This window comes from Columba livia, chromosome 3 (genome assembly GCF_036013475.1).
Source record: "Columba livia isolate bColLiv1 breed racing homer chromosome 3, bColLiv1.pat.W.v2, whole genome shotgun sequence".
Lineage (NCBI taxonomy): Eukaryota > Metazoa > Chordata > Aves > Columbiformes > Columbidae > Columba > Columba livia.
In genome coordinates, this window is record NC_088604.1 from 69,364,341 (window position 1) to 69,391,013 (window position 26,673).

The window sequence follows — 26,673 nt, forward strand, 5'->3', positions numbered from 1 at the left end:
ACTGAGATAATGAAATATTAAGATCTTTAGCAGTAACACAGTCACAATTATCTTCTCTTTGAATGTTTAAAAAGATTTTATTAGAATAAGAGCAAGAGATTAAAAACAGTTTCTGTCCCAATTGTGTATCTAAGTCCCTCATCTTATTTTAGCAGCTCTATTACTTCAAGGAAATGCTAATATTTGTTATATATTTTTGGTTACCACCTGTTAATTAAATCACAAGAGATTAAATTACTTGATTGTTATGGAAACAGCACATTAGTAAACTGTCCTTGACAAAATGGGATAAATTGACTATGAAGCAATCTATTAAATATGAAAAAGAAATGTAAAATATGTTAACAAGCAAATACTGCAACATCCTAATTGTTATTCTCTCATTCTTTTAATAACCTATTAATGGATATTGCTTAGAGCATTTTTCTGTATTTCTACTCCTACTACTTGGAAACAAACAATAAGTAACTTAATGTATTTTTAATCACTAAAATGCAACTGTTTCAACCAAACAGTTATCTTCCCAGAATATTCTAAGGTCATTTCTTTAATGGATAAAGGTAGCTATTAAAAAAAAAAAAAAAAAAAAACCACACCAAAAGTAACTGGTTTATAATCAACCCATCCAATCATGGTGATCAAAATGAAGAACCTGTCAAGTACGTAATTTATTCAGTTCACTTAGAACTGCACTTAATAAAAGACGTACACATCTTAAAAACATAAACACACCTCCAACAATTTACAAAATGTTGTTGGAGTCAAGGTTCAAAAAATAAATATCTTCCAAAATAACATAAACCTTTTGGTGCTTACTTGATATGTGATACATTCAATGCTTCCTCTGTCAGAAGTTCAGTCAGAATAAAAGAAAGGAGATTACTAATTCTCAGAGTTGCCTACTGAATGTTCATATCATAAACTGAAGCCTGACAGTAATGTATTATGCCACAGAAAAAAAAAAAAAAAAGGGTTCTGATACACTTAGTGTTAAGCCTTCTTTTCTTGCCAGTGAGCAAGTGTTATGCTGAATATGGAATACTGATTAGAAGTGGTGTATACATCAACTTTTGAAACTTCTCTATGACACCCTGTTTAAAGACCTCAGTTTTTAAGGGTTTATAGGACTTCCAAACATTCTTTAACACAAGGCATTTATATAAATAAGTTGTGTTTTGAACATGAGCTGCTTCACCTACACTCTCAGGCTTCTTGTAGCAACTATAACCAACAAAAAACAGCCTGTTTTATTCATAAATATTAACATTAATTGTTCCATGCCAGATATGTGATGCCCATGAAAGTACTGACTGGCCTGTCAACGACTTCCTTATTATGCGCAAGAATTGAAAAAGACCAGTAGTTGAAGAAAAATTTGAATGATATCAAAGAGTATTTCTAGTGAACTCATAAATATTCTGCCTCTTTGGGCCCACCAAGTAGAGAAACTGGCCAAGTGTTTTTGCTTTGCAGAGCTCCCTGCCCTTTGATGTTAGATGCTCTGAGAAGTGTCCACCCGCTGAAGGGACTGTGCACACAGGGTGTGACAAATAGGGACCCACCCCTCAGGTGTGTGCATGCCTACTTCCCAAGGGCTTTCTCACCAGCGTGTAGATGAACAGGTTGCAGGGAGCAAAATATAAAGCTTAGAGCATCCCAACTTGCATCTGTAATAGGAGGTGTGTGCAAGTAGAAGAACCTGCACTCCCAAAGGAGAAGATGTGTGTGTAACCCAAAATGCCAGGATGGGTATAACTGCATCTGTATGTCTCTCATGGTTAGAAATTCCTGGGATTAATTACAGGAAGGTGTTCAGAAGTTTGTAGGTGTTCATTAATATTTTGTAAGTGTCTAGTAGAGAGGTTTATCTGCTATATTGCTGATATTGATCTTAAATGTACTGATTGCCAATTACGTGACATCAATAAAGTAGTAGAGTGCTCTGATGTGCTTTAAACTACATGAACTAAGCAATTTTTCCCCATGACACAAGTAAACATAAGCCTTTGCACTTTCACAGTGAAAAGGACGAACAATAGAATGTTAAGGCAGAAACTACATTGAATACTTACATGTCTGTGGGTATTGTGATAAGATTAGATTTGTAATTCATAAATAGGCTAGCAATCTCAACATATTCTTCAGGTTTCTTTACCACAGGCTCTGGAAAAAAGCAACTTGTTAAATATATATTCATGAGAAATATTTAATACTATAATTTTGACAAATGATTTCCATAGGGGATTCATCATTCCTAAATAATTATATTTTCCAAGTATCATGGCATACACTTGAATGGAAGAAAACAACCACAAGTGGCTTTAGGTGACATATCTTGAAAAAATAAGTGCTTAACACTCTGATCCTTAGCCTGCAAGGTATTAAAAGTGTGCTTAACCTATGTATAAGGTTATCCAAGGTAGCTCAGAACAGCTACAGCGTCACATTCTACCTTTGGAAATTTCCTGTTTCTGATCCCAGGGTATTTTGCTAGCATTCCTGTAACACTTTCATATTCAAGCTATCTCATATCATGCATTTAATTCCATTATGCAATATAGACAAGGCCTAGAACAAGATTACCCCTAGAACTATGAGCTGTTGCACCAGGACTAGTCACATACTTTAAAGGTTTAAAAAGTGTTCAGACGCTTTCATGGCTCAGCATCAGAGAGCTTCTGTGTCGCTTTGATAACACTCCCTCTTCATTTTCTCCAGTAGAGTGCTTTTTTAGAGATAAATTAAGGCACTCCCAAAGCATTTAAGAAATAACAGGGCTAAGGGGAATTAATGCAAAATAGGAAAAAAAAGAAAAGAAAAAAAGAGGAAGAGTAATCCCTAAGGAAGTTCTATTGAGATTAAGTTAAGTTATGATGAGTAGGGCTCTGAAAATGTTTATAATAATTAAAATATAATTACAAATTTGTTTTTGAGGTTTGAGTAGACAAACCTTGAGGTTCAGATGTCACAACAGTTTCCTTTTTCTGACGGAAAAGCTTCCAACGAGGAACTGGTGGTGGCTGTGGCGGTGCTACCAAAGGACAGGATCTAGTCCTGGTAATCAGGACAGGATGGCTATATAAGTGGGAAAACCCATATTGCCTCAGCTTCTCTGAAGAATCAGCCTATGAAACACGGAAAGATAATCTGGCTGGGGTCAGCTCTCATTTCACTGCATATCTCTCAAAAAACAAAAGCATGCACAGAAAAGCATATAATGGCATGGGTAACAAATGAAACAAAAAAATCATTCACCTGACAAGACTGTCCAAAACGTTCTAACTATGATTTGATATTCAGCAGAAAAAGTATAATTGAATACTTAGAAGTGTTTACATATGTTTTACTTTTCATAATATTCACTTCTTTTAACTTATTTATATAACCATATAATTTCACGTGCTACAGAAAACATATAAGGGAAGCAGAATGAAGACATAAGAAAACAATAATGACAAAGTTTTGTTTTAAATTAACATATTTAATAATACTTTTTCTGAGGAAAATGTCCTTACTTCTTGCTGAATTTCTAAAGTGGCAGAATTCTAAAAGCAACTGGTCTTTTAGACAACTTGTGAAATCTCTACAATATAATATCACTTTGAACCAACATATCATTAAAGTTAAGCTTTTTATCTGGTGGCTAATTTGAAAACACATTAAAGGCACCACAGATGACCCCCATACCAAAGCCTACACTTCAGAGCAATTTTAGATATGGACATTGAGTGGTGCTCTTCCCATTAAAATAATAATGGTCTAGTACTTAACACTTTTCACCACTGAAAGTTCTGTTACAAGATTTGTACATCCTTTTTATTTTAAAAATACACGTTCTTTCACTTGCTAAATAATTAATCTGTAAAATTTCTTTAACATGTTAAGCAGCAAATCACTGATTGCTGTTGCTCACTGTCAAATGTTCCTGAGTTTCTGTAACTACAATCTGCAGAGAAGAATGTAGTTGTGGTTATTTAAAGGGAGAGGATCAAATTAAATACATTAAGGCACATAAGCAATATATCAGCCTCGTTTGATCTCTGAATTTATAAAGATATATTACAGGAGTGGTAACTGGGTACACCCATATTCAAACAACTTAAAAAAAATGCAAGTTAAAACCTCTGAGATTATAGAGCATTTTTAAGACAAACAGGTGTCATAAAGGAGAACTCGTCAGGTGCTGAGTAGGAAATACACTTGAATGGCTCAACTATTGATTTTTTTTTCCATTTTATTTAAGAAAACTTAAGACAAATAAATGGACGCCACATCAGTCTTACAACATATACACTAGAAAGCACAGCAAAATTTCTGGAGAGAAATTCTGACGCAACTGCAGTCAGTGACAAAATTTCCTCCAAATTTAGGGAGCAATTAATAATCCAAACAATGAATTCACTCTTCCAAACTTTTTCTATTTTTGCAGTACTTCTCAGTTCCCAAAGAAACCTTGAAAATGGGCTTTTTAAACTGAAGCCCACAAGAAATCCACTACACTTCTATATTTGATGTTTGGCAATTTCCATTTTTCTGTCATTCTTTATTAAAATACTGGTTTAGACATATAGATTTCATCTGCCTAATTCTATTTGGCCTGCAATGCCCCTTTTTCAGTAATCTTTGTACCCTAACAGGCTAAAGCCAAGTTTGAGACTCAAGGCCTTAGGTGGCAGGAAAGATATAACTCTATGTCATTGTTTCCAGTTTGCTTTTTGATGAATAGTATTACTTATTATTAGCAAATAGACAGTATGGCTGAGACCTTATATGAATATACAAGAAAATAAAATCACAGAGAAAAAAACAGTTTTCAAAACAGCATAAAATATATAGCACCATTTAAAAAAAATGGAAAATTACAGAAATGGAAATTTATTATTTATTTATTATTTATTTTATGACGCCTATCAGTTTCATGAGAAGGCAGCTTACATTTTAATCTGCTAATTATGAAAAATATTATTTAAATGTATAAAAAAGTAAATCTAATTAATAATCCACTCAGGAAAGCCTGCTCTGGCATTATAAATAGCTTTCTGTAGAGCGTGAGTGACTGAGTAGAAATTTAAGTGTTGTTTTTACTTCAGCTGTATGAAGTGCTATGCTCTCTCCAGCTACTTCACCAGTTACATCACTAATGATAGAAATGGATATGAACATGCTATTTCTTATAGAAAAACACGTAGGAAAATGTATATCAGAAAAGTCATTAAATGCAATCTGAAAAATAATTAAAAAAAAAAAAGTAATTCATGTTTTTCAAATAGCCCTCAAAATAATTAGTCTTTCCATTTTCCATTCAGAAGTATCTCATCATGATGCATTTTCTACTCCACATCTATCCCCTCCCAGAAGAATTCAGCTCCTGGGATCCCGAAGAAAGTGGAGTAAAATTGAAAAAATGAGCAGGGATATGGCAGGAAAATGCATGATTAGAATACAGAAATACCGAAATATAAATTTAACTGATAGTCATTACCTGATGACTGTTTCACTATGCTAATTTTATTTTTTTTAAACTCAGTTATTACAAAATGAATCATCCTGATAATAAAATACATAATACTTTATTGCCCCGAGAGCATAGAATCTTACCATCTGTCCTAATGAAAAAATATCCTCTTCAAACAAATGTAGTGGTATACAGCCAGCATACACAACCATTTCTGGCTGAGCTGGCACAGAAGACTCTACAGAGAAAACATTAATATGCTTTAGAACAGTGTAAACGGTAAATAAACATTGTTGTACCTCACCTTAAATTATTCTGCTTTCTCTGCCTTATTTATATTATCCTTTCCTTTGTCTGACTCTGTTCTTTCATTCAAAACAAGAAATCATTGTAAAATACTCAGAAGAGATGCCATGGATGGAAAAAACACAACATGCTGATTGTTCAGTGCTAGCTAAAGGCATCTTACTGGTGAAAACAAAATTTGATCTTGCCAGCAAAAGGATCAAAAGCCAGAGCTCCGGCCACTCCTACCAATGGATAAAAAGATTGAGATAAGTAGTTTGAGAAACAGTGCACTTGTAAACCAAGGTTACTTCTCTTCTGCCAAGGAGACGGAGGAATGCAGGTAATGATGCCTGCTTCAGAAAGTGTGAGGGGGTGATGCCGTAGCTCTTAACCACATGCCTTATGGAAGCTTGTTTTCCTCTTATTCTGCCATAGGCAAGGCATAAAGGCAGAGGCACGTTCACTTTGTTACCCCTAGAAATCTGTTGCACTCGGCAATCATACAATCATCTCATACCTGTACCTGTGAAAGAAGCTGTTTTAATTCCTGAATTATGAAGAGGAACCAAGGCTGTCTGCTTGACAGCCAATTCACTCATGCTGAAGGGAACTTAAGAGTCTAAAAATTATAAAACTAGAAATATAGGTCTGTGGTTTGGCAGCTCAAAAAGAAGGCTATCTATTTATGTCTATGTTTCGTTAGTCATCTAATACATCATGTGAAGATAGGATTTCAGTACGCAGGTTGTGACACCTGTTTTTCATTAGAATGTTTTGTCTTTGTTGCCTTCAGCTCCACCTGAAATATAGGATAATTGTTTCCTGTGTTTAGTAAGTATTCAGTTGGAAGTCGCTCTAAGAGTAGGTATTTTCTGCGAAATGGAATAAAACAATGCTGTCTGCATACAAACAAAAAAGGGAAAGAAAACAGACAAGGAAAAGGAAAGATAGGCAAGTAACAGGGCAATATATTTCATCAGACTTTAAATCCATCTATTTAAAAGGTATGCCATATTCTTTCTTAAAGCAGCCAGATATCTCTGCATCTTAAAATATTCTTATAGAAATTTGATTACTCAATCACTTTCCAGCAGATTCTTAATATTTCTTACTATATGCTTGTGATTCCTGTATTCATTCACAGCTCTTGTGTTAGCTGTGGGTTTCAACTTATTCAAAAGCAAGGTTATAATCTAGATTTGATCTTAGTCCCTACTGACACTTCTGATCTGTTACAAATGCAGCAGTAGTAGCTATGATGTACTACCCGTTACAGAAGAGAACATGTCATTAGGCACACCAATCTCATTGCATGTGAGAAGTATTTCTCAAATAAAAGTATTTAATCAAATACCAGGTGGAATGTAAAGCTGTCATACTCAGTCCAGATGGGTTGTGAAATAAAATGTCTGCAGGGCAGACAATAAACAATGATGAGCAACTTATTAGAGCATGCAGATGATTAACCCGACACACCATGTTCAGTTTAATACTACTATTAAAATAGTAGATTTTTACATTATGCCAGTACCTTTTAAAAATAATAAATTATTTGATCATTTTTCACTGTACAAAAAATGAGGAGGATGTATGCAAATTATTTGCCACCAAGCGTAGTCTGTTGATAAGGGAAACTGGTTAAAACTGATAATTAAATTTAAATGCATAAAGCAAGAATTTACTTAATTTTTAAGTTATCGTAAATGTATCAACACAAAAAATAAAGTCATCAAATTTATTTCCGGAATAAAATAAACCAATTTATTAAACGATTAAATCATGAAGCGAATTCTAATTAATATATCTGGCCACTCTGCCCCCCTGACCTTCAGCAAAGAAGCATTCCTGCTTTTTCCAGTCACAATTTACTGAATAAAGTAGATATTGAACAAATAAATAATTAGAGAGGAAGCTCGTGCTCCTAGGCCAACAACATCAAAATATTCCATGTATCATTGCTTTACATTTTGACATCAGACAGTAATTACTGCAACACTGTTCTTAATATAAGTTATGAGATTTTAGTAGATCATAATTACTTCAGTCTGTAATGCAGCCTGTAAATAACTGCATTTTTAAACAAATTATTACATTTAACTTCCACCCAGTTAAGTTCAAGAACAAATAAAAGCAAAGCCCTTTGCTTTATATGTGTCTCCTGTTTGTATTTTTATCTTCAAAAGAATAGGACTTACTTTCACTTAAGGCCTGTTGGGTTTCTGCCATTTGTGAAGCCTGAACTGCTAACTTGTTTTTTTCTTTTTCTCCCTCTTTGCCTTTCTTCTTTCCAGTTTCTTTCTGCTCTGCTTTTTCTATTAACCAAAATATAGGTTAAATATTCTTTTTCAGACACAAACTTTCAATCATAATGTCTTATACTCATTTACACAGTAAACGCTTAAATGACACTTTAGATGAATAAAAAAAAATAAAAAAATAAAAAAATCAACCACTAATTATTCTGGTCAGAAGAGTCGAGATCTAATAAAGAACTAGCATCATTCAGTTTAAAAACATTGAAAACAAAAAAAAATTCTTAAGGTGTAAATGCAGATTTACTGAGCAAGTAGGCCAGGAAAGCTTCGATTCCACCTTCCAGTTAATGCAAAACTCTCACGTCTCTACTAAAATGTTCAGAATTACTGAATTCCGGGCAACGTGTCAAACATTTTCTTTATGTCCCTACTCCCATGCACCAGTAATTTCCAAAATAATCTAACATAGATGAGGCATTGGTTCCCAATGGACATTGAAGAAAAAAGTCTCCCACAGTCAGAACCTTCTTTCGAGCCTTAAAACTTAAACTATAGGAAAATACATTTCTAGTTTAAAAAAATCCCAAACATTAATAGAGCATCAGAACACAGATTGTAGCTTCAAAGTTGGAGATTACAGAGCTGTATTGTAACATAACACTTCCCTGATTCTTACCTGCTTCAGTTATTGATGGTATTTCTAAATCTTATACAGGATTAAATTTACAAAGTTTCCTGGGAATAAACTGCAGCACTCTGTTGGGTCTATGACAGTTTTGTTCCCAGTGGCTGCATCCCTGTGCATGTCCATTCCAAGCTGAAATACCTACTATGCTTGTGGGTAGGTCACAAAATGATAGCAAGTATTCCTAAGAACAGATAGCACCCCTTCAGTGGGGTCTCTTCTAATATTTTCATAATAGTTTTGACATTTGGACTAAATATTTGGGATTCAAAGTGGGGAAGGCAGGCAATTTTTTCTTTTAAATCTAGGAAGAAATAGAAATTTTACTACATGATTTCTACCTTCCAAAGACATTAGATGTGTTGTGAAATTGCATCTATGCCTTCAACTTAAAAACAGCAACAGAGGAAACTCAGTCTCAAATATAAACAGCAAAGAATGAGATACTGGAACAAACAAGTTTCTAAAACTAAGGTTTTCATTTAAATGTAAATAGAAGTAGCAGCAATAGAAGAAACAGCTCTTGAAGAAAATTAATACCCATACCTAGTAGCATAAACAGAAAAGTTGCTGTAAATAAAAATACAGATAGACATTAGAATGCACTTGTCAGAACCCTCTGTAGGTAATCATGCTTTGTAACACCCATTATGAAATGTACAATTTATTGATGGTCAGAGCAGTGTTGCCTTTGTGGAAACGGTAACCTCTCTGATTGTTATCCCTCTGCAAGGAACCAGTCTTTAGAAAGATGGCTGTGACACAGAGCTGAACAAATCTCTGCCTTATAATGAAGCTGTTTTCATAAAACAAGAGACTAGTACTGCTTCTAATGAGATCTATAGATAAAACAAAACTTTTTTGAACTTACACCATTGCAATATGTTCAGCGAAACAACAACAAACACACAGAGTTGCATGTGGCACAACAAAGACATTTAAATTTTAAGCCAGAGCTTATGTTAACTTTATTCATGCTTGGCCTATAAAGATAACGCTACCTAAAATTACAGACCTTTGCCAATTTTATCAGCTTTCTCTGGTTTATCTGACTGCTTATTCAAAGATGAAACTTCATGTTTTAACTCTGATACTGTGGTGTCTTTCCGTTTTGTATCTGACTGAGGAATATCAAGTTCTGAAGTTTTCTCTTTTGGCAACTTGAATTCTGGCACAATGTCTTTCAAAAAGCCCCAGACTTTGTCCAAGTATCCAGGCCTTTAAAAACAAACACATGTATATGTCAACGGTATTTGCAATAAGAAAAAATAGATAAACAATGCAGCAGAGAAATTTGTAGACCACTTTGCAACTATATCATATAATAACTTGATTCATTAAAAACCTTCCAGAATATGTTTCCCTAACTGTTACAAAACAGGTAATTCCTGCCTCTTCTACTGATTCCATCAGCCACAACAGCTTTTGGATATAACAGTTGCAGCCATACCGGTTCTCCACAGAAACTCAGTGATTCCAGAAACAACCTAAAACCGAGTTAATAGTTCGGGGCCATGAAAAAGTTTCTTGCAAGGTAACTGCATGCAAACTTTAAGTAAGTATGTAAGTAAGTAAGTAAGTAAGTAAGTAAGTAAATAAATAAATAAATAAATGGATTGTGCAATGAGCTAAAACCATCTTACACTACTATTGCAAAGTTCCCCTGGTATTCACATTTACTTACTTCAGAATGTAATATTTTTGCAGTAAGTGCCAGATTCATAAATACTATTTTTTGCTGTTGTAAATGTAAAACTAACTACATAAAGGAAATTTAGGTTACTTCAATTTCTAAGTCTGTGGGCTACATACGCACTACTGTAAGACACAAATTTATCAAAAACCTAAATTGCAAGCATAGCTTGGGACATAAAAAATGCTGGAATAAGGGCTAAAATAGCCCTTGATGGAACTTATTTAATACTGAAATACCATTATAAATAAACAATTATGCCTAAATAAATTATATATAAACCAAAACTATGTTACCTATGTATTCATTAGAATGTATCTATCAAAAAGTAAAAAACTGTGATTTAAAAAAAAGAGTCTATATATTTAGAGCTTGTATCCCAGCCATTCATTCAGTAAAAAGAATGACAAGCTGGAAAAATGGAATATCTGTTCTTCAAAACCACAAAATGGACTTAAGCACAGAGGAAACAAGAAAAAATGTTATTACAGGTTCACAACACTGGTTTTGCCTGGAAATAGAAGTATCCAATTTGAAAAGTGAAAACAGCATAGTAGCTGAAGTTGATTGCTTCCAAGTTCATGACATATACTTTCTATAGTACGTTCAGATATAAAGGTATTATTATTACTTTCAGACATTTTGTATCTGTATACTAGATGAAACATAGATATCTCTAACATTGTATTTACCACAGTGGTTAATATTAATTTAAAATAAATTGATTTTGTAAAGAATAGGCATCACCTGAACATGATAAAGAGCTTACAAGCAACTGTATGACCTACGAAGAAAACACAATAAAATCGCATTCCTTGAAGGCAGATTTCTCAAGTGCCAAAAATATGAAATGTGCACTTCCCAAAACTGATGCCGAAGAAGTTTTAGGGCTCAGCTTTATTTTTCATCATGTCTTAGAGAATTAAATAGTAAACAACTAACATGTAAATTGTTTAATAGAAGAACTTACTGGAGAGGAATAACTTCTGGTATCCATCCAGTCAGTGTATGTAGAACAGTAAATTCCTCCAACTCTCTTTTTCCAGTTTCATTTACACTGTAAGACAAAAATGAACATTATCCAGAATTATAATATAACCAACTTACAGTAAACTCTGTAGTCTAAGGAGGACGACCATACACAAACAGAATGCCCTGCTGAAAAACAAGTTGTTGCTTGCAATTTTAGAAGCTTCCTTATCCGCTGGTGACTACTTTGCCTACATAGCCAAATTTGCTTTTATGCCTTTCCATGAGGCCTGTTATTTTAGTGTTCCCTCTAGCGCAATGGTACAGTATCAACATTGTTACCAAGCATAGTACGTATAATTGCACACAGTAAAGCCTCTTTTTGCTGGGATGGAGATGTGGGTTTGAAATCCCTCACACTAGAAAAGGGATGTGAATCTAGAACTTCCATTTCCTGAGTACTTGCTCTAACTCCCACGTGGTTGTGCATGAGCTGGCTGTATTTCCAGTGTACCATACTTCACTAGTTCAAATTGATACAGTCTCCTATGCTGTGAGAGAGATTTCTGCCTGTAGATCCTGAGGACCAAGATGCCAGCATTTGACCATGACAAACCCTGGAGAAATACAGTATTTCAAACATGTTCCTTCAAGCAGAGTTTCCCAATGAGCAGCTCTAGGCAAACCCCTGGCCTGTGTATAAGTACTTTAGATCACTCTTCCAACAAACATAACTTGACACAACGAGAACAGGGAAGCTTGACTACCCAGGTTAGTGTTTTTAATTATTTTCTGAAGCTTAGTCATTTTAACACGTGCTGTTCATTGCTCAACTCATAGGAAACTGCAGCCACAATTGTCAATAATTTGCACCATGGGCCACCTCCTACTTTCTAACTTACAATATTCTATTTTCAATACTGGTTAAGGCTCACAATTAAAACTTCATTAAAACTTCTTGGACATTTCCATTTGTCAGAAAAACATGTTCTCTGTTTAGGAATAGTGATAAACAGATGAAGCAAACCGGGAGAGTACTCCAGTTTCTTTAAAAAAGTTTTTTGTACATAAGTGTACAAACACACACCTAAAAAGGAAACACTGCACATTCTGTGCCTACAGAGGACTTTGCTTTACTGATTTGCTATTTCACCTTCCAGAAGAGTATATATTTGTCATTGTAAAATTTTTAGAAAAGTATTATAGTAGTATAGTAGTTAAGTATAGTATAGTAGTATAGTAGTATAGTAGTTAAAACAATGTTTTGCAAATTCCATGTGAATTCACAAACAAACCGAACCGACGAAACATACCTAGTATTTGCCAGCTTAATGATAGCTTTGGACAGCAACATTGGCCAAAGTTCAATTCGACAAGTTGTTGCTGGAAGTAACAAATTATCCTCTTCATTGAAAGGCATAGTGTCATCCACAATTATCTTTCTCCAGCACCCCTGTGATAGAGGGAGTGGGAGGAAAGAAGAAAGAAAACACTGTTTGTGGGCTAGAAACAGAACATGTATAGAAGAGAACTCTTAACACTTTCCCAAGAACTCAGTTCTGCTATAATTTGGTTTACATTACAGCTGGATTCAAAAGAAGTTCTCATATAATATCCAAGAAGCATGTAAATAGTATTCATAGCGATTTATTACTGATGTGATTTATTTATTTCAAAGGTTACTCTCACTGCAGCTATTTCCAAACATATTTCCTCTCATATGTGTAGTCCACCACAGGCATGCATTCACTGCTGTTTCTTCAGCTGCCATGACACATGCCTAAGAAACAGTGATGGTTAAAAAAAAGTCTTGACTAAGCCAGCAGTTTTGCAAATGCCACTTTAAGCTCATAGTCTGGAATATACTTGTGATACAGGCAGTCGTCCTTGACTCCCAAGAACCACCTAAGGATCTTGGATGCAGTGGTTAGTGCCCTGGAAAGCATTAAGATTTCTAAACACTGTAGGAAACAACAAAACGCAACCAAATGTAAGAAATATCCATATTACCAGGATAAGAAACAAACATGTAAGACACGATACTGATGTCTCTAATACCAGCTATTTCATTAGTAAATTGAGCTAGTATCCCACAAAATAATCCATTCTCCAAGAAAGTCTCTGCCCTAGTGATTGAGACATAGTAAAGAGGCAAGTGACTTAGTGGGGCAACAGCAAGTACTTCTGTTAACTAAAATGTTCACCATATGTTACCAGAGGGCAAAATTACTGCTCTCTGATTGTAACTGAACATGGCTTCAAACTGAAATGCCCATCGATCAAGTCTGTATGAGTTCTACAGGTTTCAGAAGAAAATAAAATTAGACCATATGGCAAAGATACTCAAAAAGAATAAAACAGGCTAATGTTTTTTTAGGATAAAAACAATTCCATGACAGGAAAACTAAATTTTTAAGATTTCCCAAGTCTGAAAAGGATCTAGTGAGTGAAATGATCACGTATTCATCTCCTCTTTCAATCATCACTGAAATTTAATAAAGAGAGCAGTACAAGTTGAAAAGTGAAGGAAAAGATTGAGGAGATATTTGGTTTTCTATAACTCAGATTTGGTTTTGGTTTTTTTTTTTGTTTTGTTTTGTTTTGTTTTAATTCAGAGTAGTAATTCTGAGCATGTAATTCTTAAAATACAATAGTATTTTTTGCACATGTAGTACCATTAAAAAAAAATTTCTCCTTCTCAGCAATTGGTTACCTTTTATACTTGATAAATAATGGAAACCATACTGCAATTATTTTGCATCACTGACAACCTTTCTATTGAATTTCACTGTTAATCCTAAAAACAATTATGCTGGTTTAAGGACATAAAAGACCAAGAGAAAGAAAGAAAAAAAGACTTGGGACAGAAGGTTTATGGATATATGTGTGAGAAAAAGTAGAAATAAACAAATTCAATAAATCTCAGGAATGCAAAGTGAAAGCAGTACATGGGGTAGAACTGAAATAATATTGTGTCAGTGTGAAAAAGGGTTATCCACGAGTTTGATCTGGTGGACGACAATCCCCTCAGGACTCAATACAGTATTTTACTTCAACCAGTTCATTGTTCTTCCACTGTGCTTCCTCTCTCTTTTCATTTGATTTCCCACTTTCTCCTGTGAAATCCGTTTCTCCTCTGTCTCTACTGATATTTGTCTTTTCTCATTTGCAATTTTTCCTTAATCTTCCACCATTTGACCTTCTTTTTTTCCCCTGCTTTTCTTTCTGTGAAATACGGCTGTACAACCAGAAGAAATTAAATAAACCCAAAGGCCGAAAACAAAACAAAACCAAAAGTGACAAAGAATCTAAAACACCCTGATAACTCTTACAGTTGCTTTAAAATGTAGTCTTTTATCACATGCATACACAATCCCTGCAGCATTAAATTCACATGGAAAATAATGTCCTCTGCTGAGGAACCTGGGCAACATAATTTCTGCCTTCTCAAACTTATGCAACTCTTATTTGCTATATGAATATAAGTTATTCCTTATGTGGAGGAAGTCATAAGGGATGAGGGGAGCATGGGCATGTAAACCAGCTAAGTGCTCCCATTACAGGAGAGTTAAGAGATTGTTCCAGTTTTAACTGCTTTCCTATTTCTTCCTCAGTGCTGGCTAACTGACATGTATCAATAGCAAACTGCAGGAAATTCATTTTAAAATATCATATTTGACCTATACTGTATTAGGACTGTAATTTTTTTCTTAATACAAATACAGAGTGTGGGATTGTTTAAAAGTAAAAATAATATTCTCAGGGCTTTATTCCCTCTCAAGAGACGTGTATCAAACTGCAACATGCACAAGTGCAGCCATTCAAAAGCTCTCCTCTGCTTTGTTTGCATGTATATTCACTCCAAAAGATGGATGAAATTATAAACAATTTAACAGTGTGATGGAGATGTAAAATAAATCCCTTCTTACTGTTAATCACAGGAAGTTTTTATACCATAACCACTAGAGTAATGGTGTCCAGCATAGCCCTAGAATATGAGCCATTTTCTAAGGGTCATGGAAGTGTTTGAGTAATTAATTTTGTACTCGTAACTGTAGAGGTTCCTGAAAGAACTCCATGCTGAGGTGTTTCTGAGTGATGTATTGCATACAACTGCAAGGTGCTCTCCATATCTCCAACAAAAACCTTTGCCAGCTTGTCCATCTGAGGCACTGACATGCTGCTGTCCCTCTCCAGGAACATCACCTGTGTCAAGTGTGATGCAAGTTCCTTTACTCTGAAGTTCTAAAAACATTGTGAGATGGGAAGTTTGTGCTCTCTCCTTTCACAGAGCAACAGTGATTCTCTCAAATAATGGTAAAATGGAGACTTGTCGTGAAAAATATCAGGAAAACAAAATCTGTTTACCCTTTACAGAATTATATATCTATTATTTTCCTCTCTTCTGATATATTTTTCTGTCTTCTGCTGTTATGTATTTAAGAGTGTTGTCCTTGAGTATTCTGACCTACACTCTTACATTGCATTTTCCAAATCCTTTCATTAACAACATCAGCCCTTTTCACAAACACGGCCCTCATAAAACCTCTTTCTCCCCAAATCTGAGTTTCATTCTTATACTTATTGTTGCTCTTTCTTTTGATTGCTTCCTATTGGCTGAGAACATCTTCTCAAGAGATCTCTATTTTTTTATTTTATTTTTTTTACCATGGGCTAAAAATCCTCCAGGTTATTCTTTCCTGATTCTCCTCTTTTCCTCTTGCATTTCCTTCAGTCTTTGGTCTGCCATATGAGATATGTTTGGTTTTTCTTTCCATGCATATGCATTAATAACATGTTATCCCAGAAAGCAAATTGAACTTTCTTCTTTCTTTAATTACTTCATCACATTTTAAGGATATGAAATAATGTTGAATATATCATTTCCCTCAACAGTTCTTCTAATATTATTTGTCTTTCCTTCTAATTAATTATGCCATATTTGGGGTTGAATTTATCTAAAGTCAAATTCTAGCTATTGGATATTTTTGTATATCACTAAGAAGCTCTCCACCAGGATTATCTTCTTTTCCAATTGTAATCAACTGTATGCAATGCCTTTGTAACCTCTAGTAAGCTGGAAGAGACCCAAATTAAACACATGACAGTCTAAAGTCCAAATGGTGCTGAAACTTTGAAAAATAATCCAGGTGTTACCCTTTAGTTTTTGGTCCCATGACATACATTCCTGCAGAGCAGTCAAAGCTGTAGTCATAGAGCATTCCCGGCAGAAAGTGGGAGTTTTGGTTAACAGTTGAGAAGGGAATATTGAGCTCTTTCACTCCTTCATCAGTGTTCTAACCATCACACTTTATGCAAAAGGAGAGATGGCAGCCACACGATAAAAGATATGAGCTCTCTTTAACTTTGCAAACACTCTCACAGAATCATCTGCTGCTTGGTACCTGCACAGAGGGATGTACCTAATACAAAGCCCTAAGTAAGCTGCTTGATCTCCAGGAAAACTCTCAGAAACTCTGAATGTTTGTTTGACTAATTCCAATAGCTCCTCACTCAGTATGTGAGACAACTTAATCACCCTTGGAAAAAACCCGCACCTATTCCCATTGACAATAACAGACCACTACCTAAATAAATCTACTCCAATTCTCCTTCTGGAGACAGTTGGTGTGGTGATACCTAAAGCAGGTAACTCAAGCAGGCACTCTCCATAGCTTAGCTGGCTCTACTGATATGAAAGTCTTTAACTTGAGCTGCTGAAGCCTCTAAACCTACTTTTCTAGAGATTATTACGTTTGCTCAGTTCACAGTGTGCCAAGAACAGATATACCTCTTTCAGCCTGCCAAGGCACAGAAGAAATATTCACTGAATAACTGCTTGTTGTTTTTTTGTTTGGTTGGGTTTTTTTGTGACTTTTGTTGTCATCTGTTTTGTGGGGTTTTGTTTTTGTTTTTTTCTGGCTTGTTTTTTGTTCTTAACGTTGCTGTTTATGTTTTTATTATCAGTAACTTGTAATAGCCTGGTTTTAAATAATGTATATCTATACTATTAGCAACCTCATTAGTACCTTTGGCCTGCTTAATCAGCTGTCTGCGTTGTCTTGGCTGTTCATTTGTATTAATGAGCATTGATTATTTTTTTTTTTTAAAAAAAGCTTCTACACATTATTTTTTTTAGGTTTTGTTTCCTTTTTTTAAGTATAACTTCTTCTGTTTTCATGAATTTTATCTGTTCAGAAGTCCAATGGGATGCCTTGAAGTTTTCATTAACACTTCCAACTTCATGTTTCCAACTGACTGAGTAAAAAATATTTTCAAGTTTGGGCAACTGGACGTTTAATAGGGTCATTTATATGTCTTAGTGTTTCATGCCGTACTTTGTTTGCAAAAGACAAATGCAACCAGAATAACCCTAACAACATAGACAACTTCTGACTTTTACGTCAGTGATTATTTCTCTGTTTATTAGCATAAGGTTCAATATTAAATTAAGTGTTCCTTGTTGAGTGTAAAATGAGTTATTGTCTATTATCTTTAGAAATTCCATGGGATGTTTTGCTTTTACCAGTACATCTTCAGTAAATGGTCCCCTCACTGGAAGTCTTTAGCCACCTTTAAATACAATTGAATAAAAGTAGTTCCGTAAAGTCAGCCAACTGATTTACTTAAGCAATAGAAAATATTCTTAATCCTAATATACCAGAGGTGTGGGCCATTTGTCTGACTCCACTAAACATTTGCATCAACCTCCATATTCTATCATCCACTACACAGGAACAGAAATATTTTGCATATTATCTCAAAACGATTAATGCATGCACAGAAAAAAAATTAAAAATCAGCAGATGAAATTAAGAGTCCAGCAAAAACAGGCTAAAACTTAATGAGTGAGAATTTAAATCATATAGTTTGTAGTGCACTGCAAACCTCACAATCAGTCTTCATGTTTTTCTCTCTGGCAAAAATGAAATGAAACAACCCTTCTTATTTAGTGGAAACCAACAAACATTGAGCATTCAATCGATATAAGGGAATTCCCGTTCAGGTAGCACACACATATAATGCTTAGTATCATCATAAGATTTTGAGACACAAAGTAAAAAAACACCAAATATATAAACAAGAAGAACTTTCATAAAACAAAAAGGTGTAAGGAAGAAACAAAAGAAATAAAATTTCTCTAAGTGTGCCAAATTAAAAACAGTTTACATTGGACTATAAGCTGACCTGTGATTTAGAAATAGGATGCTGAGTATCACTACAAATGGTGAAAATTAATCACTTCTTAAAACAACATTATCTTAACCACTCACTATACAGTACAGAATGAACCAATTATTTTCTGCCAAATTTATTGAAATCATGCTTCAGGCTAAGGAATGACATTGAAAACTGCTGTTTGACACACACACAAAAATGTCACAAATATCAGAAAAGTTATTTCAATAGATAGTTTGAACATGTGGCACATTAGCAACTGGCATTACCGAATCTTCTTTGTACAATGTAATAAACAAATGCACTCAGAAGTAGTATCTTCTTACAGTGCCCAGAGAAAAAACAAATCCTAACAATTAGCAAAATTCTACATAATCTACAAAAACAGATTCTTACCTTTTCAAAAAATAGTTTTAAGTTGTAGAAAAATCACATGAACTGTAAAAGGTATTTTTATTAACATGCATCAACAATTTTGTCAATACTTCTACAAATGCATGTCTTTTCAATAATTATTAATATTTACTCTAACCATTAAAATTTGCCATGCTATTGGCATAATATTCATATATTGTTGGAGGGAACTACTCACCATCCAATAAAGTTTCACTACATATTTTCCATAGCTATTGTACAGCGGCATGTGTCCCTTGGTAGCTTTACATAAGGCATAAATGTGTTCCCACGGTTTCCAAGAAAGTGTGGATGTTTCATTAGTTAAAGCTGTTTCATTATATATCCTGCAGACTGCATAAATTTCACTTACAATCCATCTCATCAGCTAAAAACAGTGAAGGAAAAAAAAAAAAAGTTTTTTTACTTACATCTTCTAGAAAAATAAAATTAAGTTATATTACAATGACCAAAGAATAAATAAGCTCCTATTTTAAATGAAGAAGTGATGTAAAAGTAGGTGTAATGTGTAAATGTATAAATTAATTGCATTGGAACAACTTTTCTGAAAAGCATCATAATATCTATCTACAGTAACACAAAATGTCATGAAACTAAGTAAAGGCACAATATAAATTATGCTGTTCATCATTTACCAAACAAAAATGAGGATATATGATTTCAAAACAAATTATGTTACAGAACTTGTGACCTGCCAATTGTTTAATTGCTTTTTAGTAAATAGAAATGCTAACAATCGATATTGGCTTTAATACTTGTTATTTGCACTGAGTAAAACCCAATCCTAATGCATTATAAGTATTTAATAATTTTTTAAAATTAAAATGGAAGCTTTAACTAACCATGCTTTAATACATGTGTTTTTTCTAGTTTCACAAGAATTACTAGACTGTTACAGTGATTTATATAAACAATAATGAAAATTAACTTTTACTACAAGAAACCTCCTCTAAAATTGAGACGTTATTCTATGGACAGCAAAATTTACATCATCTGTTTTCTGGTGGCTTTTTCCCAGTTTCTCCAGTGCTGAATTTTGAATTTGCATTGAAGTATTGAATGAAATGGAAATAATAAAGTAATACTATTTTCAGTAAGGTACTCAGATGCTTTCATTCTACCTGCTTTATAGTTTCCCCTGATTTGTATACATTCAGTAACTGTTTATTCAACTCTGCTGAGAAGGAAAAGACTGGCTGAATGACAGAGATTTGCATGTGCAGGCACACTAAGAACATTATTTCAAGAAAGCTTGAATGAAAAATATCGATCCTTTCTAATATAGCTTTTATTTGCTCTTATTATCTTTAGATAATATTATCCAGTAATAATCTTTGTAGTTCATAGGCTGTACGCTTTCTTTTTAACAAAATTTTGGAAAATCTCTTACCATCGATTTAACATTTAATATTCTAAAAAAGGCAAACACTACTTATACAAATCTAGATTATTTCTTGCCTCTTTATTCCCATCATTCTCTTTTCATTTTAAAAATTTGTCACAACTTTTTGGAGTGAAATTTTTAAAATTTAAAAGAATTTAAAAAATAGGAAAGAATTTTTTTTTTTAAGGGACATTAATGTATTTCTACTTACCTCACTACAAAATATATGTTCATTCGCTGAAAAAAGGTCAAATGAGGTTTCATTTTTGACAACCACAGGAATCTAGGAGAAAGTAAATTTTTTAGTCCATTGCTAAACTATCTGGAAACAATTAAATCAGCACTAGTCTTCAACAGTAGCAACATACAAATGTTAGACATTTAGCAAACATTTGTTAGGCATTTGCAAACTAAAGGCTGTCAGTTTGCAAATCATGTAGTTGCTTTTCTATTTCTTAATAAAGATGTCTTAGCGGGTAGATGTTCAGAATTTAAAAGAAATCAGTATTTTTACCAGGTGTAAAGAGTACCAAAAGAAATAATTACATAATTAAACTGAGATTCTCTAAATTTTTTCATAATATTTGCAGTTCTGTATTTAAATAGTGATCATAAGATTGTCTCATACTTCGAGATTTCCTTGTTCCCCCACAAAGATTCAAAGGGATTTGTTTCCTCATGGTCAAGTAGTGGTATTGTCAGTATGAATGCAGACTTTATCAAACCCTTGACTGTATTACATCGTTTTGATGACTATTATTTGTTTATGCAGCTTGATTTCTTTCTTGCAACCAGTTTAGCAATAGCATACTAGGATTGTGGTTTATTGAACTAAATATCTGTGCCTCTCATCACTTATTGGTGATCATTGCTTGATTCTTTGCTTACCACGCTAGATGGTCTTGTTTATGCTTTCTTTTGTAGTTACTAACAGATTAGGTAGCAACATATATAATATTAACAGACTTTTGTCACTTGACATTTCGATCAGTTTTTAAAAGCTTATAAAATGTCTAGCAATCATAGCTTCTTGATTCAAAATACACTGGACTGAAACAAGCACCCAAGTTTTAATCAAATGTTTTCTTCATAGTGTGCTAAAGATAAATTTTAAATATTTTTAAGACAGATACATGTTTCCATGGCTTTCTGGGCTGCCAGCTCTCTTGCCCTCATATTTCAAATACCTCAACTAGGTTTATGCATTTTGGCAGCATTTCTCATCCAATCTTTTGGTCTTGTCAATTACTCCCTGACCTCCCCCCTCCTTCCTCCATTAAAAATTAAACTTGGACCTGTTTAGTGTCTAGTTAATAAAAAATACAACTGACAATCTGACAAAAGGGAAACTGACAAGCCTGAAAAAGTTGGAAGGGAAGTCAAAGTGTTTTACAACTTCAGCATTTCATCTGAAGAAAAAAACAGTTTAAAACTTAGATTAACAACAGCATCGGAGACCACTACCCCTTGACGTGGTAGGCTCTTTATTTTCTTTGCAATTAATTTTAAAGATAAACTGAGCAAGAGCTTTGCACAATTTTAAAAAGTTATGGATACCTTACAGACAAGTACTGCCAAAGATATGGACATGTTCTGTATGCAGACAACAGTTTAAGTGAGAAAAAGTACTATACTTCTGGTAAAGCTAATGTATGGTTTCAGCATAGATATTTACCTCAGATACCCACTCAAGGGAAGTCTTAGCAGCACAAACAGAACTTGTTTGGCTATGACACTAATTTCTAAGTGAGAAAACACAGATATAAATAAAAACAGAAAGGCATCTCTCTGTCCAGGCATCTTCTAAATGAATGCAGAGTCAAAGAGCACAGGTGACTTGGCAGGACACACTACAACGATGTTTTGCACCAGGAGGTGCTGGTTCATGGTGATGTCAGTAAGAAAGGCACTCAAGATTCCATATAATATAATTTAAAATTCTATTATTAGAGCTAAGTATAAAGGAAGGGATTAATATAGATAATCTTATGTCCTTTTAGACACTGGGAACCCCAAGTTGTACAGCACCAAACAGGCTTCTGATCCACATGCAGAATTCTGTGCAGACCCCATCTATCAAAAGAGTTACCTCATTTTGCTGTTATTGACCTATGATATGATTTGAGCTATTATAGGATTTTCTTACAAGAAAACGTATATTTTCACTATTTCTGCTGTAAAACAGAAAGGATGTTCACTTAAGAATTCCCTGCTGCATCTAGGTAAAGGCAAGGAGATGCATGTGGTGTCATAGCAGATAACAAGAGGGAGCTGCATGCAGGCTGCCCCCTTACCAAGCACTGGTTGCGTTCCTCCAGTGGCCAGGAATGACGCTGGCACCACGCTGGCCTGAGGCATGAGTGGTGTGTGTAGCACAGGTTCACTGCTATGTGCATCACTAACTCCTCGGTGTACAACCGTCTCCCAGACAGGACGACTATGCATAGACAAGAGAGTTTTGTCTGTTGAACTAATCCCCTCTACTAATATTCCTCTATTTGTGACACAGCTAGGCGAGTAGCAGTTTTTCATTATGGCCTTGCTTGTTTCTTACCTTATTTGTTAAAAACTCCTGTGGACGTTTCCATGAATGCACTTTTAAGGATGCTGGCAATTCTATTTTCCCTTCAGGATCCTCAAAGAGGTGCTACATAAAACATGCATGAACAAAAATGGAACATTTTTTATTAATTACAGTATTGTCTATTCCACAAGATTTAAAATAATATATTATTCACATGATAATTTGCTTAAGGGAAAAATAGCATAAAAAGGAATTAATAGTGTCTGTAGCTGAACTAAATGAGTGCAAAGCCCAAACTGAAGATTCAGCACAAAATCTGCTTGCATTATTCTGAGAAGTCTATGTGGCCTACACTGTCTAAATAGGTCTATATATAATGTTTTCTTTTTTCCTGCCCTTCAGAGAAACTTCTCCAAAAAATGGTTAAGCTTTTAATTCAGGCACTTTTCTACCAAGTTGTTTCTAAGTACTTTTACTAACTCATTTATCATTTGCAAATTTAAGACTGAAGGTAAATATCTAAACCTATATTTAAGCACAAACAAACCAGTTCCACACATTTAAAACTGCTATAGAAAGCAGAGAACTATAATTACACAGCATCATTAATTGGCCTGTTAAAGAGAGAGTCTCATATAATTCTCAAACTTTCATTTCCAAAGTGATACTTATTTTCCACGTGAACAGAAGGTGTCAGGATATATACCTGTTTACTTAATAGCAGAATGTAGGATGAGGAGATGCCTCTGATACTGTTCATACTGACTGAGAAACTAATTGATTCTATGGTCAGTACCTTTTATTTGTGTCTGGAATTTTAAATATCTTTTAGACATGGTATACATTTTGTTGTGTTTCACAGGCTACAATGTACTCTATCTTCTACAGACCAACCAAGAGAAAGAGCTTCTGGGAAGGAAAAACTATAATGCTTTGAGTGCTTACTGATTAAAGGAAAGCAAAAGAAAATATATTACAAAGGCATGGAAACCAAATGCAAATCAAAATGCAAAGACACCGACAGTATTTTCACCACATTTTTTTCTTATTTGTTTTATTGTGTAAGTTTCTTCAACATACCAATGTGCAACAAAATATTTCAAGTACCTGAAGAAAATTGGGGTGGAAGAACCTTTTAGGAATAATTATGTAGGGATAACTATTCTTCTGAAAGCTTAAAGGAAGCCTTGTAGACTGGACCATACAGAACTGTATTTACAGTTTATACTCCTTTTTCAGAGACATCCAACCCTGATTACATGTTATAACAGGAAAGTTTAGCACTTAAACACTATATAAATGAGAAAAAGGAGGTAGGTGAGAATGACATAACATTACACAAAAGAACACACAAAAAAGCCAGAGCTACACACCTTTCTTTAGCTTACAAGTGCAAAAATACTCTGACGAAGGATATTATAGGTTCAGCTAAACTTGGCTGACAAAAACAGGTTTAATTTACCTTTTATTTAAAGTGGCTATAAAGAGGCAACTGCCAGGTCTCAGAGTTCATGCTCTAAGAACAGAAGCCTCAACCACAAGTTCTACAGGCAGGACAGGCAAAGAAACAGGCACAAGACAAGCAGAGGTCAAATGCCCAAGCTCAGCAGCACATGATGCTGCTCTAAGGGAGGCTGTTGAGTAGGGGAGCTTGAAAAAAGAGCTTGTCTTACAAGGACAGAGATCACTTCTGATAAATGCCTTCTCTCACACAAGAAAATAGGATTGTTTATATTCTTGTTCTAAGTGTATTCAATGGTACTGGATGTCATCACTAACTCTGTTTCTAACTGAAATGCTCTATATGATGCTGAATTCTGGCTAGCTTCTTGGATCAAAAGAGGTGACATTTGAAAATTATTTAGATCTGTAAATTCATCTGCTGTGACTGACGTACTGAGCAATTCCTTTAAATGTGTAAAAAGAACAATATTTCATATAGCTTGTGGCTGAAGAACTGAATGGTCCAGTAAACACCTCAGAATCCCTCTTATGCTAAAAAAAAGAAAGATTTTCAGTTACAATTATTTTTGAATTTTATCTGTTATACTAATGTCTGGCAAACCTCATATGCTAGTGCTAGGTTCAGAGTACAGCCCAAAGACATCAAATGTGGTAATGCAACAGAAGAAACACACAGAGGAAAATTATTTGCCTGTCAAGTTAATGGCAGCATTCAGTATAGAACCTATAATTTCTCTCAAAAAGCACTTTGACCCCATAGGGTTACAAAATATTTAAGCTTGGTATAAATAACAATAAAAAAAAGTACAAACACATAGGCTAACCTATATTATTGATAATACATAGCACACAAGAATATATACAGAACAAACATTCAAATGACAGAATTTGCATATAAACTAGATGAATAATCATAGTATTAAATGGATTTTGAACATCACATTAAAATGCTAAGTTTAAGAAGCTCTTTAAGAAATAATTTTACTACAACTCTGCATAAAATGCACATACATTCTGTAATGATAACCAGTTTGAAGGAGTAAAATGATGAGATTTAAAAGTCATTCCAAAGTTGAAAAGACTGAGGATTTTTTCTGCATCTGGTAGGTGCTTCCTTTCTGCAAAATAAGTATATCCCCTCAGACTATTCTCTGCACACTAGAATTGCAGACAGTGTTTCTCATGTCCAGAAACCAAGGTGTTTAAAAGAAAGACTTCATCATCCATTTTTCCCATAATAAAGATGGGTGCATTTAACCTTTTGAGTCCACAGAAACTGCGGTGCCCAGAGAAGGGATTGCTCTCACATACTACAACAGTTCAGCTGTTCCCACATCCCCAGTTTTAATTATGTTATGCAATAGATTTTGGGGTTTCATATTTTTTTAACCATTACTGTGCACACATTAACAGTTCATTTAAGAAGCAACAAATAAACACTCCAAAATACGTTTAGTTTATTATTTTAATTTAGTAGGGAAGTAATGAAACTTATTGAAAAGACGTGATTGATAATTAGGATATTTATCAGTAACAAATTAACTTTAGTTATGACAAATACTGTATTAAATATAGGTGCAAAAACTAAACTGGAAATAATATATATGTGTCACACAACTTACTGAAATAGGACTTTTTCCAGCTTTTTCTTTCTCTTTCCCAGCTTTTCCAGCATCCCATTTTTCTGCATTGATATCTGCTTCATTCCATTCTGGCCAAATAGGAAACCTCCACTTCTCATTTAAAGTACTTCCATGGGAAGACATAGTTGACCTGGGAAACAAACAGAAGCATGAATGAAAATGAACAATAAATAAGCAATACTATTAAGAAGATTTTTATCTCATAAAGTATTTTTTAATGTACTGCAATAAAAATGTTAGTGTTAGTTACTGCAATAACTTTTTGTCACAAGACTAATACAAAATGTGTTCATAGCTACCAACTAGCACTAGTAGTACCCATGCATATCATTTTTCTAGTGAGTACGACAGGCTGAAAAACTGAGTTAGTCAGAATGAGAATGCAGCAGCTCCTTTCCCTCCAACTACCAAACCTGGAAGCAGACAAAGCATGTTCAGGTCACATATTAATTAGATTCTCCCAGACCCACTTGCAATAAACTGTACATGTTGTCCACTCTAAAGAATGAAGGGAACAAGCTGCAGGGACCTGAGAAGCAATCTGGCATCAAAACCTGAGCAAAAGAGTTCAAATAAATTGTATTGCAGAAAAAAGCATATGGACTTCAGCCAGCTGGAAAAAAAAGACTAAGGTCAGAATTTCCTTTTTGATACTCAGCAGTGTTCTGCAGCAGAAATACAATATTAGATGGATACTTCTTTGCTACTGGAGCCTTAACA

General features: G+C 34.3%; 1 protein-coding gene across 3 annotated transcripts in view; it reads right to left on the bottom strand.

Moving 5' to 3' along the window:
- The window catches only part of ADGB (androglobin), a 101,758-nt gene that overhangs the window by 61,987 nt on the left and 13,098 nt on the right, over nucleotides 1-26,673 (bottom strand). For 2 of the 3 annotated variants that reach the window (XM_065057505.1, XM_065057506.1), the window contains exons 2-12: nucleotides 25,933-26,083; nucleotides 22,877-22,969; nucleotides 20,534-20,605; nucleotides 19,117-19,305; nucleotides 12,659-12,798; nucleotides 11,347-11,433; nucleotides 9,699-9,901; nucleotides 7,939-8,055; nucleotides 5,599-5,693; nucleotides 2,951-3,125; nucleotides 2,073-2,163 (exon numbers count right to left, since the gene is read on the bottom strand). In XM_065057505.1, the coding sequence (XP_064913577.1) occupies nucleotides 2,073-2,163; nucleotides 2,951-3,125; nucleotides 5,599-5,693; nucleotides 7,939-8,055; nucleotides 9,699-9,901; nucleotides 11,347-11,433; nucleotides 12,659-12,798; nucleotides 19,117-19,305; nucleotides 20,534-20,605; nucleotides 22,877-22,969; nucleotides 25,933-26,083 (1,413 nt within the window). The remainder of the gene's footprint in view (nucleotides 1-2,072; nucleotides 2,164-2,950; nucleotides 3,126-5,598; nucleotides 5,694-7,938; nucleotides 8,056-9,698; nucleotides 9,902-11,346; nucleotides 11,434-12,658; nucleotides 12,799-19,116; nucleotides 19,306-20,533; nucleotides 20,606-22,876; nucleotides 22,970-25,932; nucleotides 26,084-26,673) is intronic. The other variant, XM_065057507.1, reaches the window with a different exon arrangement.